This window comes from Rhizopus delemar, genomic scaffold, assembly GCF_000149305.1.
Source record: "Rhizopus delemar RA 99-880 supercont3.11 genomic scaffold, whole genome shotgun sequence".
Lineage (NCBI taxonomy): Eukaryota > Fungi > Mucoromycota > Mucoromycetes > Mucorales > Rhizopodaceae > Rhizopus > Rhizopus delemar.
The window spans coordinates 650964-665254 of NW_027137837.1; the positions used below are offsets into that span (position 1 = coordinate 650964).

General features: G+C 38.9%; 4 protein-coding genes across 4 annotated transcripts; all 4 read left to right on the forward strand.

Moving 5' to 3' along the window:
* Positions 1-281: 281 nt before the first annotated feature.
* Positions 282-3867, forward strand: RO3G_12930 (uncharacterized protein; the record flags this gene model as incomplete). Its single annotated transcript, XM_067667514.1, has 2 exons — positions 282-1583; positions 1753-3867. 2 exons carry the CDS (start codon positions 282-284, stop codon positions 3865-3867), a joined length of 3417 nt encoding a protein of 1138 aa, XP_067523615.1.
* A 651-nt stretch (positions 3868-4518) lies between these two features.
* On the forward strand, positions 4519-5835 carry RO3G_12931 (uncharacterized protein; the record flags this gene model as incomplete). The annotated part of the gene is made up of 1 exon (XM_067667515.1): positions 4519-5835. The coding sequence occupies one exon, from the start codon at positions 4519-4521 to the stop codon at positions 5833-5835; it is 1317 nt and encodes a 438-aa protein (XP_067523616.1).
* A 580-nt stretch (positions 5836-6415) lies between these two features.
* On the forward strand, positions 6416-8971 carry RO3G_12932 (uncharacterized protein; the record flags this gene model as incomplete). Its single annotated transcript, XM_067667516.1, has 11 exons — positions 6416-6529; positions 6582-6781; positions 6849-6963; positions 7025-7208; positions 7239-7413; positions 7488-7587; positions 7651-7773; positions 7842-8251; positions 8327-8477; positions 8535-8831; positions 8882-8971. The coding sequence occupies 11 exons, from the start codon at positions 6416-6418 to the stop codon at positions 8969-8971; spliced, it is 1959 nt and encodes a 652-aa protein (XP_067523617.1).
* Positions 8972-9331: 360 nt separating this feature from the next.
* RO3G_12933 (uncharacterized protein) lies at positions 9332-13166 on the forward strand (the record flags this gene model as incomplete). Its single annotated transcript, XM_067667517.1, has 9 exons — positions 9332-9385; positions 9441-9594; positions 9655-9863; positions 9921-10221; positions 10284-12118; positions 12169-12225; positions 12288-12519; positions 12575-12821; positions 12884-13166. The coding sequence occupies 9 exons, from the start codon at positions 9332-9334 to the stop codon at positions 13164-13166; spliced, it is 3372 nt and encodes a 1123-aa protein (XP_067523618.1).
* Between the last annotated feature and the right edge of the window lie 1125 nt (positions 13167-14291).

Here is a 14291-nt window from a genome sequence, read left to right on the forward strand (position 1 = left end):
TAAGAAAATATAGTGACCATACTGATTGTTTATACTACAAATTAATATGAAATTAAAGCCGAATATAATTGAACATAAAATTTATCTTTATGTTTGCAGATTAATTACTTTATATCGAGTCTCAACACGTAATGTATTCAGTCTTGTGGTTCATCTTTGGATTCTCTGAAAACTCTTCAGCCAAGAAAGGCTATCTAAAAGCTTTGTGATTGTACAACGCAATCTCTCGGTTTGAATTTGGATGAAATTTGTCATTATCTGCTTATATACTGTGCATTTTCATGGTTCTTTCCGCTAATGAAAATTTGCCTCCTAATAAGGCAATTCCAAAGCCAAAATCTTCTTCACTTCTACAATCTGGAAAAACTTGGGCTCGAATACTTCGAGGCACTGTGAAAACTTCAAGTACAGCTTCTAGCTCTACTATTGCTCTTACCAACGTCGATCGGAATGCTGATATCAATACTTCCCCTGCCTCGCATTTAAGTCATTTTGCAAGTTACAGTGAGCGACCTTTTTTGAAAGGGACTGTGCCTGACTCCGTTCTCATTGACATTACTCATGTGTCAAACCGAATTTCTTTCTTGGAAGAGCTTGCGTCGGCATGTGATAACCCTACTGATATATGGCATGTTGTAAAAGTAATTCGTCGTGACTCTTCTAAGCTTTTCGCTGAACTGGTCGTGTCTTCATCTTTTGAGGAAAAACTTTGCACAATCGGAGTTAAGCTACCTTCCTTTGAGAAGCCTTTTGTTGCATATCCATCTTTAGCGTTGGACGCTGATATCCTGAGAATCTCTTTTGAGAATTTGCCATCTCATTACGGTCGTGGTGATAAAGGGCTACAGAATCTACATAATGATATGCGTTCCAATCTTTCATCTTTCGGTACGATTATCGATTGTGGTAAAGTCTGTGGCTTAGCCGGCTTGTACTCTGGTCAAGGCTATGCTGTTTTGGAAGTTCACAAACAAGGGCCACATCGTTCCAATTTGATGCATGTTGTGCCTTGGAAATTCACCCCTGTGTCAAGAAATTCTGACGAGACTCGTCTTCAACCAAATGAGGTCGAAGTCTTTGCTACATGGAACTCGATGGCCCCCTACTGCAGATATTGTCATGGAAACGATCATGCGATAATTGATTGTACTAAGAGGCTTGCCAACATTTCATGTTACAATTGTCATGCTTTTGGGCATAAAGCTAAAGGATGTCCACGCAGGAACGATCCTTCACCTCAAGTTACAGCCAACAAAAAGGCCCGTAAGACTCCGGTACCTTCATCAGCAACAGCTGCCCCTTCATCTACAGCAAACCCTGAGATTATAGAATCTACCGAAAAGGGTCAGTTAGTTGCTGTGAATCTCGAAAATATTGCGAAACATTCTCCTGAGACTTCTGTTTCTTCGACAACTCCACCAAGTACCGTATTGGCTGTCAATGGATCCAATGCCTCTAAATATGCGCCAAAGGGTAAAATAATCACACGATCCCAAACTGCTTCTGGTGCGGCTCCTAGAATCGTTGAGCAGAAGAAACCCTCAAAGCCCATCGTTTGTCCACATTGTGGTTTAGAAGGACATGTACGTACCACTTCTAAGGCTTGTTTGAAGTATAAAGATAAGATCTTAACGACCCCACACACTGTGGATTATGTGCCAAATGTGGATGGCATAGACACAGACATGGAAGAATACGACGATGAATCTAATGATGTGCAGCATCCTCCAGATCTTATGCAGGATGATATAGGCGCGATGCCAACTCTACTCTAAAATTATTATCATGAATTTAGAAACACGTACTGCTCATTCATATCACGACCGTGTAAATACTATTACACGCACATCAAACCCGGTTACCTCTTCACTTATTACATTAGCTACTCTTAATTGTCGCAGTTTGCGTAAATCAGCGGATCCTACGTCTGGTTCTCATTTTATCCGCTACTTACGTGAACAGTCTATCGATTTACTGGCATTGCAGGAAACTCGTGCCAATACGCCTCAATTGCAAGATCTCTTCCACACACAGTTTCAAGCTTATGATAGCATTTGGTCTCCCCATTGTGGACTAATTTGTTTATCCCATGACTTGTCCTTCTCCAACACTGTCCTCAGTATCTGCGGGCGTGTTATCACAGCAACCGTTTCTCATAAGGCTCATCGTTTTGCTCCCATTACGGTCACTGTTTTATACGCTCCCGCTTCTCGACGTGACAGATACGAATTTCTAACTCGTATGATGCAATTCGACTGTTCTCTTCTCTTTCCGATGAGTCCATCTCGACACATCCTACTCGGTGACTTTAATTATACCTATGCAACACACTTGTCCAAACGCTCTCGTCGTCCTCAAGCTCCTGCTGCATGGTTAAATTATATTGCATCTCATTTTGTCGATGGAGTCACTCCACCTGGTCACTCTTCTCAACCCACATTCCTTCGTGGTACCCAACAACCCTGCATTGACTATATCTTCCTTTCAAAAGACTTAGTCTGTACTCGTACTCTAGGTCAGGTTCACTATATTCAACCGTCCTGGACAGATCACTTGTTGCTTTCGTTGAGACTTCCCCTCCTCTCTGACTCTGCTTCTAACAGCACTGCACAGGTTGGGAAAGGCTTATGGCGAGCTCAGCCTAAGCTGGCTTCGGACCCCTCATTTCGTTCTCTTCTGGCCTCCGCTATTGACAACACAGTTGATACCCTTGATCCCTCGCTCCCTGTCAATCTCAAATGGGAAGAGCTCAAGTCAACCTTACAGCGTGTGGCAAAACACTCAGCCCGTAAGAAGGCCTTCTCATTGTCTCAAGGCGAACGACTTCTACAGAAAAAACGATCTGGCTTAATCACTAAAATGTCTCAGAATCCTGATTGTACCAATGTTGTCCAACCTCAGTTAAGTGTTGTCGAGTCACAATTGGCCGAGATCCAACAATATCATGTAGACAACTTAGCACTTCGGGCGGGTATACGATGGCGTGAACTTGGAGAGTTGTCGCCTGGCTATCTCAAAAGAACTGTGGCTACTCGCTCATCTCGTCATTTGATTCCGCCTTTAAGACATCCTATAAATCACACTATTAGTTCTACCAGAGATGAAATGCTTGATGCCGCCGCCATCTTCTACTCTCAATTATACTCTCCAGATCCAATTGACTACACGGCCATGGATAACCTTCTGGATTCCTTGCCGGAAGATTTGCACTTATCTGAGATTGATCATCAGTTCATAACTAGTCCAATTACATATGACGAACTGCTTGAGGAGGTGTCGAGATGTCCTCAGAGAAGTAGCCCTGGCGTGGATGGGCTTCCTTATGAACTCCTGAATCTTCTTTTTCGTCATCCTGCCTGTCGTGAAATTGTCTTGGCTGTTTATAATAACGCCTTAACTGTTGGTATCTTCCCGCCCTCTTGGCAAGAAACATGTGTATCCCTGCTCCCCAAGAAAGGTGATTTGTCTGATCTGAAGAATTGGAGACCAATATCTCTTATCAACACCGATGCCAAGGTGTTTACGCGTATTCTTAATGCTCGCATTATTAATTTAGCAAAGTCGTTGATCACACCATTCCAAAGTGGGTTTGTTCGTGGACGTTTTATCGCCGACAATGGGCTCCTCATGAAACTAGTTATGGATCATGCCAGAAACTCGCACTCCCAATCTATTGGTCTCATGCTTGATCAGGAAAAAGCTTACGATAGGGTCCATCCCGAATATTTGCACAAAGTCCTTTTGCGCTTTGGTTTTCCTCCTATAGTGGTGCACAGTTTGTCAAATCTGTTCTTTGGTACTCAACTGCGTCTAAATGTGAACGGTTTCTTATCACCGTCCGTGCCTCAACTACGTGGTTTGCGATAGGGCGATCCCATATCACCTGTACTTTTTAACCTTGCTTTCGAACCGCTGCTTCGGCGAATTATTCGTGACCCTGCCTTTTGTGGTTTTGCCTTACCAAGGTCCTCGTTATCTCACCCTTTGGATCTCAATTTGCAGCCGATCAAATTACTAGCATATGCTGATGACATGGTCTGCTTGCTTCACGACCCAAACGACCTGAACGTTCTACATTCCCATCTTGAGGTATATTCTCGCGCTTCCAATGCTCAGATCAACTTTCATAAAACGTTAGCTGTCTCATTATCTGGTGCATGTATTTCTTCTTCGGCTATTTGGAGATCTTCCTTAATTGCTCATCGTATTACACATTGGCACGATCGCTCGTCCACTTTGCCTGCCACGTATCTTGGCTATCCTCTGTGTAGTTCCATCTCACAACGCAATGAACATCTTTCTAAATTGCTTGGTCAAATCAAAACAACTTGTCAATTACATTCACAGCGATCACTATCAGTACGTGGACGAGTCACAGTTTTGAATACCTTAGTCTTATCGAAGCTTTGGCACGTTCTCCGCCTTACATATGTCCCATCCAGTTTTATCAGCAAACTTAAAGGAATAATGTCCTCCTTTTTGACTTTTCGTATGTTCCCCAAGATCAGCCTTTCTACAATGTGTTTGCCTCGCTCTTCAGGTGGCCTTGGTGTACTTGATCCTGGTATTCAACAACACGCTCTCCAACTTCGATGGCTCATTCCACTTTTAAGCGGTGCACCTATAGGCCCACCTGCGACATTTTGGACTTCGCCGATGATTTGTAATTCTGTAGTTTTGCCTCGACTAGCTGACTGTCTCCTTCATCATTTACAGTCGGATACCACTTCCTCAGTATTTACTTGGCCCTTGGCTGATTATCGACTTTCCTTTGTCTTTCACGATCTACGACCACCCTACGTGCGCTCGTCAAGCAGTCCCTTTCATTTATTCTTCCAAGCTATTGATCGCCTACCTCATAATTTCCATTCGGTAATAGTGAACGCAAATACCTGCCTTCAATTACCAATATCTGGGGTATTACGTGCTCCTCCGGTTCCACCACTGAAACGCTCGATATCTCAGCTGCGTCTGTCTCTCGTCTACCTCGTTGACCCTACTACCAATCGGCTTCGTGCCCGCACAAATTCCGAACTCCAGGTGCACCCTTATCTCGCCCGTCGTTTTCTCCGGATGGTACGACATAATTCAATTTTGCTTTCTCCCTTTCTTGTTCGTCCATTTATTCCAGCATGTTATGCCCATTTAGGTCCTAATCCCTTCAAACCGGATCTCTCCCATGGTATTGATGCCGCTCCTTTTATCTCGGCTCTGGATTTATTATCCGGCGCCTCTTCAAGCCCGATGTCGTCAAAGCAGTTCCGCCGCCTTTGTCTTCAGGATTTGACTTCATCAACTTACACATCTCCTCTGACAGCATTAGCATGGAAAAAATTCTGGGGCTACCCTGTCTCTCATGCCTGTCGTAATGTTTGGTATCGTCTTTTACACCGTAAGATCCCTCATCGCTCCCTGTTGAATCGATTGATACCATCTTATTTTCCTTTTGATGCATGCTCCGTGTGTGCTACTGGATCGAATACTTTAGAACATTTCCTCTATGACTGCCCAAAAAAATGGCTCGTTTGGCAAACTGTTTGGGATGAGTATTTTCGTCTTCTACCTCTGACGACAAACCAATTACAGAAAGCCCTTTTCCATCTGGAATTTCCTCCGCCTATCTGCTGCCCTCTGCCTGTCTCTCCAGCTATAGTGGTTGGATATACATTACTGGGTGTATGGCGTGCTACCTGGCAGCTGATTTTCAACAATCAACTTTTTGCTCCGTCTATTGTCATTCAAAGCGCCCGCAGGCTCATCCGACAGGCTTACCGAGAAGAACTCTTTCTTCAAGGTTGCGCTCACCGTGCCTTACCTCTTTTCTCATTCCATTAGTCTAGATCACTATTGACAGCTCTTCTTACCTATTCATCTCTCAACCAATCCAACAAAAAAAAATTATATTTATATATTATTGCATATACTTTTAACATTGAAAAACCCAAAAACAATTATCGTGACTTGATTATATCGTCACATCAATAAACTTGAGCTTTGCCTCCTTAAAAAAAAATACTGTGCATTTTAGTATCATTAATATGCTTCCGCCAAACTTTTTTAAGTTTAACAAGTATGTATTTTTAGATTCAAATCATCTTCGTATCTTTTTAATGAGACGAATGCAGTCTTAAAGCTGATGGTTTTGTGTAAAAAGTTTTTGAAAAAAAAAAGCATTCCTTTATTTGTTTTTTAATTTGACGTATTGGATTATATTGTGATATTTCGAATGATTCATTTGTGACTTTTAGAGTTAATGTAATTTTTGTATTAGTAGCAGAAGCATATGCCAATGTCAGTTGGAAATTAAGAAATTTCATTGGAGCAAAGCAATTACTTGATCCTCGCATAACAAATTGAAACACAGCTAATTATTTGAAAAAAGCGTTTAATTTGGTACAGATTTTTTATCACCGAGATGGATCGTAGAAAAGAGGAGTTGGAGAAAAAGAGACAAAAGCTAGCTGAACTTAGACGTGCTCGAGAAGAAAGAAGAGCCTTACTTGAAAGTCAATCTACGCAGTCTACTTCGGTAATGATTGAAGTGATTTTCTCTTTTTTCGTAGAGCTTATTTTCTTAATAGACTACAACCAGTTCTGTTGGAAGAGATAGAAAAGCTATAGATGACCTTGTAGCATTAGTTTTGGGTGAACGTCCTTCAACGCCAAGCAAAATTGCAGCAAATAGTAGTGATCGAGGTTCTGATACAGGTTCAGAATTGTCTAATTCACGTCCATCATCTGCCAACTTTGGGTATTCATCCCCTGGAACACCTGTTAGTGCGTACGTGTTAACAATTAAAATATGCAAAGGAAACAGATAAGAATAACAGATAATACATATTATATAGAACAGATGCAAGACTATCTATGCTTTCAACAACTTCTCAACCTGCACAATTTACGCCTCACTATGTAGCTGAACTAACCGAAACACAGTCTCTTATCGCTGACATTCCTCCACTGGTAAAAAAAAAGAAGCATTATAAAACTAGCTGTAATTTAGCCAACATTTTTGAACCTGTAGGAACAAGTTGTATACAGCAAAGAAATCCAAACAACAGATGGATCATTGGAAGCGCCCGAAATTGACGAAGAAGAAATTCGTAGACAAATTACTGAAGAATTTGAGGAAAGAGAAAGAATAAAGATAGCGCAACTAGAGGAAGAGATAAGAAAGGCTGAACAAGAAAAGCATGAAGAAGTGAAAGGTTTGATTTTTAAAAAAAAAAAAGTAATAGTAAATGCTCACAATTCTCAAACTGCGACAGAGCTTACCGATGAAGAAGCAAAGATTATTCAGAAATCACAAGAATTTATCGAATTTGTTGACTCTTCTACAAAACTTGTGGAAAGGGCTTTGAATGAAAAATACGACTTCATGAAAAACTACACTCTCGGCATTGATGTTGAAAAGTAAATAAAAATAGATTTTTTTTATGGATAAAACGGTAAAAAGAAAAAAAAGCTGACAATAACTATTTCAATAGTAATGAAAGTTCAGGCAAGCATGTCAAGTTTGTATGTGAATTTTATGATGAAAAATGGTGTAAAAATAGATCAGTAACGGATGTTAATTGGTCTCTCAAAGTATGTCTTTTATAGTATGATACAAAAGATAATTCATGTTCATTGACGAAAAATATTGTACAGTACCCCGAATTAGCTGTATCTTCCTACAACAAGAATCCTCTTGCTCCTAATGAACCTGATGGTGTTGCTCTTGTTTGGAATTTGCACTTGTTAGATCGCCCTGAATTTGTATTTCATTCTCAGGTAAAGAAGAAGATTGGTTCATTTCATCCTTATGTTTTACTCATCTCCATACTTTTCTCCCCAAATAGTCTGATGTCCTTAGTGTTATGTTTAGTAAATTTCACCCAAACTATATTATTGGTGGTACATATTCTGGACAAATTGTTCTTTGGGATACTCGAGCAAAGTCTCTTCCTGTCTTAAAGACTCCACTATCTGCTGGTGGACATACCCATCCTGTATATTCTATTGAAATGGTGGGTACTCAAAATGCACACAACTTAATATCTGCAAGTACAGATGGTTTTGTATGTTCTTGGCAATTAGACATGCTTGCTCAGCCACAGGACTATTTGGAATTGCTTCACTCTTCTCATAATAAGACGGACGAAGTATCTGTCACTTGTTTAGGTTTCCCTGATAATGAAACTACTGCTTTTTGGGCTGGTACAGAAGAAGGTAACATTTACCAAGCAAATAGATATGACAGAGCTGGAAGGTACAAAAAAGCATATACATATATATTTATATATTTGTAAAAGAATTAGTATAAACACTTTATTCTATAATATAGCAAAGCAGGTATAAATCAACTCGACACTTACCGTGGACATCATGGTATGGTCACCGGTATGGATTTTCATCCACTGCATGGCCCAGTAGACTTTTCTGATTTATATTTGACTTCCTCTGTTGATTGGACTGTGAAGCTTTGGAGAGCAAAGGTTTATAAGAATTATTTATTGGTTTAAGTTTTAATTGACGATTTTCTTTCATCACAGTCCATTTCAAAAACCTCTACTCAACCTTCAACCATTACTCCACTATATTCGTTTGAACATGCAGATGACTATGTATATGATGTTAAATGGTCACCTACTCATCCTGCTTTATTTGGTACAGTGGACGGTACAGGACAATTTGACTTATGGAATTTGAATGCCGATACAGAAGAACCCTTTGTTAGTACACAAGTAGGATCAGGTAAAGCCCTGAATAAGCTTGCTTGGGATAAAGAAGGAAAGAAGACGGCCATTGGATCGAGTGATGGGCATGTTTATGTCTATGATGTCGGAGAGGTAACTTTCGAGCATATACAATGATTACCGACCTATTGACGTGTTTATAGTTGGCTAATCCTAAGCCAGAAGATTGGAATTTATTACAAAAGAATATAACCGAAATGATCTCAAATCAAGAAAACCCCACAGAAAAATAAAATCTTGTGATATACCTTTCTCCTTTTAATAAACAGTCATATTTTATCCATTTGCGTATGCATTTATTACCCTTCAATAAAAAATAGGCTCCGCCAAATGTTGAGCAATTAGATACAGTATAGTTTTTAATAATGAAATATTTGCTCCTCCAAAAAAAATCTTGCAATATTACATGATACTTTTTAGTAAGTAAGCTGCCCTTCTCCTTCTTCTTGTAGGTATGAGAGAATACTATATAGTGCAGATTCTGCCTGATACCATAGCTTTCAAAAGACAGATCATGGGACTGCCAAATTTTTGTTTAAAACGCGAAAAAAAATGTTTGCTTTAAACAGTTTTATCTCTTTATAAAAAAAGAAATGGATAATCCTTACTCTGTATTAGACCAAGATGATTCTGAAGAATATGTTGAAGTAAATGAATAAGATAAACAGTCCGTAATGTTTATACTCAATTAACACAAAAAAGTTTGTTCGTTTTAAAAGTTTAGTATCTGACACCAAAGTTAAATTACCAGAGCCACCCTTTCATGAACCTGTAGATAAAAGCACCACTAAAACATTCTTTTCTCAATTGACATGTTCCAGCAAATATGGCTATTTTGCTGCTGCCTGTCAATCAGGTAAACAAAAAGAAAGCAAAGCGCAGTACATTTCCAGACCTTTGCTAAAAGTTTTATAAGGCTTTGTTTGTGGTCAAACTGAGCCAATGTATGAGAATATATATGCTGCAGAAAAAGGAGAAACAGTTTCTTTGGAAAAGTACTTTATGGTTCCCGTGAAAGAGGGAGGCGTCAAATTTTTGGCTTTATCACAAGACGAGCTTCAGCTTATTGTCGGTGTGACCAATGGCTTATTATTGGTTTATCATGTATCAGAGATTGTTAAAAACGTAAGCAAAGAAAGCCTTAGTCATTGAATAAGATAAATCTAATATGTATTCTCTTAGCGTGAAAACACATCATTTGCTCGGTCAATATCACTCAACAATGAAATTATCAGCATTCACCCAAATCCAGAAGTATATCCTGATTTAGTGGCAGTTTGCGTATTAAATGAAGGATGTAAATTAGTTCAGATCACTACAGGTCAAATCACTACAACAATTCCATCTTCAGTTACAGCATGTTGGTCACCAAAAGGCAAACAAATTGCATGTGGTGATAAAGAAGGCATTATCCGTACATTTGATATTTCTGGCAATGTAGTGGATAACATTCCAGCACCAGCCAATGTGAGCAATACCGAAGGTTCGTGTACTACTTTTTACTGTTACTTTATATGTGGGTTTTGTATTAATAGATAATCCTAGTCAGAGCATTGTTATGGGTTGAAAACCATACCTTTTTAGCTATTTATGGAAGTACTGAATCACCCGATGCAGAACATTATCCATACATCATTAATCGTAAAGCACCTACTGAAGAAAAGAAATATCAGTTGCTGGAAGAAATTACACCAATTTATAATTCCGAGAATTTTGATAATCTATTCTACATGTCACTTATTCGCAATTTTGGTCCAGAAGCAAAAACAATGATTATTGTGGCCAATGCTATTGCAAGCGATTTAGCTGTCATAGGGCAACATGAGAACGGCAGTTGGAAAACTTGGAATTTTGAAGAGGGATACGTTCCTTCTTTGCCACTTTCAGAAGACGACTATGTTGATACTTTACCTGTCGGTATTGCTGTTGACTTTTCAGCTTCAAAGGCTTTACCTCCTTTTGATGCCTCAGAAACTGATTCACTCGTGCCACCTATGCCTATTTTCATGTTCTTGACTAATGAAGGACGTATCTGTGCTTACCACATCTACAATGTAAATTTTGCAAAGGCAGGCGAACGATACAGTGGAATGGTAACTGCTCAAGATGTCCATTCTATCCCAACTCCATCTGATAAACCTACTGATCTTTCACAAACACCTTCTATTACAGCACCAACACCAGCACCAACATCACAAACACCTGCTGGGCCCTTTGCTACAGCATTAAGTTCTTCAAACAACACATCTGGATTCGGAATTTCTAACAACGCAAAAATCCCCTCATTTAGCGATATGCGCGCAAATGCATCCAGTGTTGTTAAGCCAAACCCAAATGCTTTTGGCGCCGCACAGTCCTCAGCACCCGTATTTGGATCTGGAGGATTTGGTCTTGGAGGAGCAGGTATGGCCCAAAAGTCTTCATTTGCATCCTTGGCTAAAACATCCACACAAACAAGTTCTGTCCGTACGGGCAGTAGCGGATTTGGCACATCTACTTTTGGTTCTCAACCTACTTTTGGCAGCACATCTACCTTTGGAAGCACATCTACTTTTGGAAACCTTCAAAAGACAACATTTGGTAGTACTTCTCCTTTAGGAAGCGCTCAACCAACACCTTTGTTTGGCGCTCCTTCTATAGTAGGAGAAAAGAAAGAGTCTACTTTTACTTCTCCCTCTACAGGAGCATTTAATAGCGCTTATAATGCTCCTACCAAGCAAGATACTCCATCTGTAGAAAGTAGTGTATTCGATGCTAGTAAATACACATCAACTATGGAAGAAAAGGAGCAGCAACAACAACAAAAACCATTCTCAACTGTAGAAGCAATCACAGAGGAGCCCAAGAAAGCTGCAGTTGTCGAAAAGAACGAAGAGAAGGAAGCAGAATCTTTTGTTATAGTACCCAACCAGTTAACAGAGAACAGACCAAAGATGCCCGAAAAAGATATTGTGGAGGAACAGTACCCAGTTGAACCACAACATGATGATAAAGATAAAATAACTGAGCAACCATCTGAAGAGCAAATATCTATTAAGGAAGAGCGACCAATTGGTAAACAAGAGATACAAGCAACTATATCAGAGCAAGAAGAACTGCCAAATGAAGTGAAATCAATTGAGAAGCATATAGAAACAAATAATGCACCTCCTACTGAGGTCCCGGAAATGAAGCCTGTCCCTTCATTATCACAGCAAGAGCAAAATGTCGTAGAAGAAGAACAAGTTTCAAGGGATATTGACGAAGGCGAAAATCCTGTAAAAGATGTACCAACGCGTTTTGAACTTCCTTCTCGTCCAAAGATCGCTACACGCTTTGCCTCATTGCCAAAGAAGACAGACAAAAAGCCCAGTGTGCCCCAAAGTTTAATTGCTACTCACGTAAGCAAAGCTTCCTTCAAGAACGTACAATAAGACTCACGTCCATTTAGCCTATAGCAAAAGAATTTGAAAGCATCTACTTTAAAACGAAGGAATCCATTAATACTGTAAGTTATCAATTTTTATAGGATCGTATATAACAAAACATATTTTTAACGTGTGATGTCAGACCTCTGAAGTTTTAGCAGACATTCATGAAGAGCTCAGTTTCCATCATGCCATAGGCTCATCACTGAAAAGCGAAGAAAAGTTTGAAGATTCGGAATGCGAGTGGAAACGAGGTGATGTAAATAGCATTAGTCATATCTTGGATCGATTAAATACGCGTGTGCCAGCATCTAAAGATGAATCTAAAGCATTACAGACAACTATGGATAAACTGTTGTCTTCGGTAGATAAACGTAAATTTCTTTTACGAATTTGAAGTACAGGTACTAACTAATATGTCCTTCACAGTCCTTGAGCACGCAGAAAGACTGAACGAAATGGATACAGAAGAGGCAGAAGACGCAAAAGACAAATTTAGACCGGAAGATTTAGAAGAAATACAAAGTATTAGTGTGGATATTCAATATAAGGAGTTATTAAATATAATGGAATCCAAAAAAGACGACTTTGAAGACACTATCTCAAAATATGAACAACGTATAAATGAATTAAAAAAGAAATTGAATATTGTTTCTGTTCCAAGCAATCCCCAACAGTAAGTGAAAAAAAAAGGATACAAACTTAATGATATAGTAAGGAGCTTACTTTTTTGTATAGAAAATTAACAACATATACACTACGACGTACTATTCGTGATTTGGCTTCTTCTATTCGTGCTGCAGAAAATAAAATCGAGTCACTGGAAAAAGTGCTACAAGAAATACGACAGAAAACAGGCAGTGATACCTCATCGGCTGAAGATAGCAGCTTTGAGACACCAGAAACAAATGATGCTTCTGCTAAAAAATATATTGATGATCGATTGTACAGACAAGTATTATTTACAAATTTGTTTTCTAACGTACAGGGAAGAGATCCATTACGTAGCACTTTCTCTTAAACTTGCGTGACAGCGTCCCCAATTGTTGATTTTTTTGAACAATAAATCATTAAGCTCTTTGTATTTTTTTTTTTTTTTTTTTCTGTTAAAAGTCAACTATGCAAAACCCACTTAACTTCATCTTCACTTGTGTAAAATATCTTTACACTCTTTTTTTTTTTTTTGAAAAACTGAATATAAATGATTTTTTTATGATTAGCATGGCTTAATACAAGGTGCTATCGCCTTTCAAACTTTGTTTTATCCTCAGTCTACAAGCTTTTTATTCAACCAAACTCTAGATGCAACCAGCCTTTTATTATTACGATTCTATGGCACAGCTTTAGGTTGTTTAGCTACTATTAGCTTGATGAGTAGAAATATGCCTAATATGCTACCATGTAAACGCGCTGCAGGTAAAACAAACTTTATGGACTAAAAGCGTAATGTAAAAATTGACTAAATATATTCATCAACAATAGCATGCGGATTCCTAGTATTTCACAGTATCATGGCAGTACTCATTATTCAAAATAGAGAAGAAAGTCTGATGAGTATCAATACAAGTTGGTTATTGTCTGCTTTTCATGGCATCCAAGCCTTTGTGTTATATGCCTGGTACACTGCCACAGCCAGTCAAGTAAAGGCATTTTTGAAGAGCGAAAAGCAAAATAAAAAGAATTAAGATCAAATTTTTGGGGAAAATAAAAGATGATTTTAGTAGGGAAATTTTGATCACAATTGATAAGAGAAAGAACAAACAGTGAAAATAAAAGAGAGACACCAAAAGATGTAAATACATGAAATGAATGTTAGTAAAAGACAATAAGAAATATTATACACAATTTATCCGCTAGGTAAAGGATATTCGACCTCCAATGAACCTAATCAGGATTAGCAGCTTTTTGGGGAACATTCGCTTGAATAAGTTGGTTTTTATTCATTTCCTCTTGTATTACATGAAGCCATTCTAGTAATGCAGATTTGTATAAACACTTACTTCAGTTGGATCCTTAGAGTGGGGAGTGTCATAATTCTGCCAATATAAAAGAGCATCTTTGACAGTATTCTTATTAGTATCTTTTTTCCCAACAAATGAGGGCCACTTGGAAGTAGAGGGGCTGGACTTCTTTTGGTAGACATGAT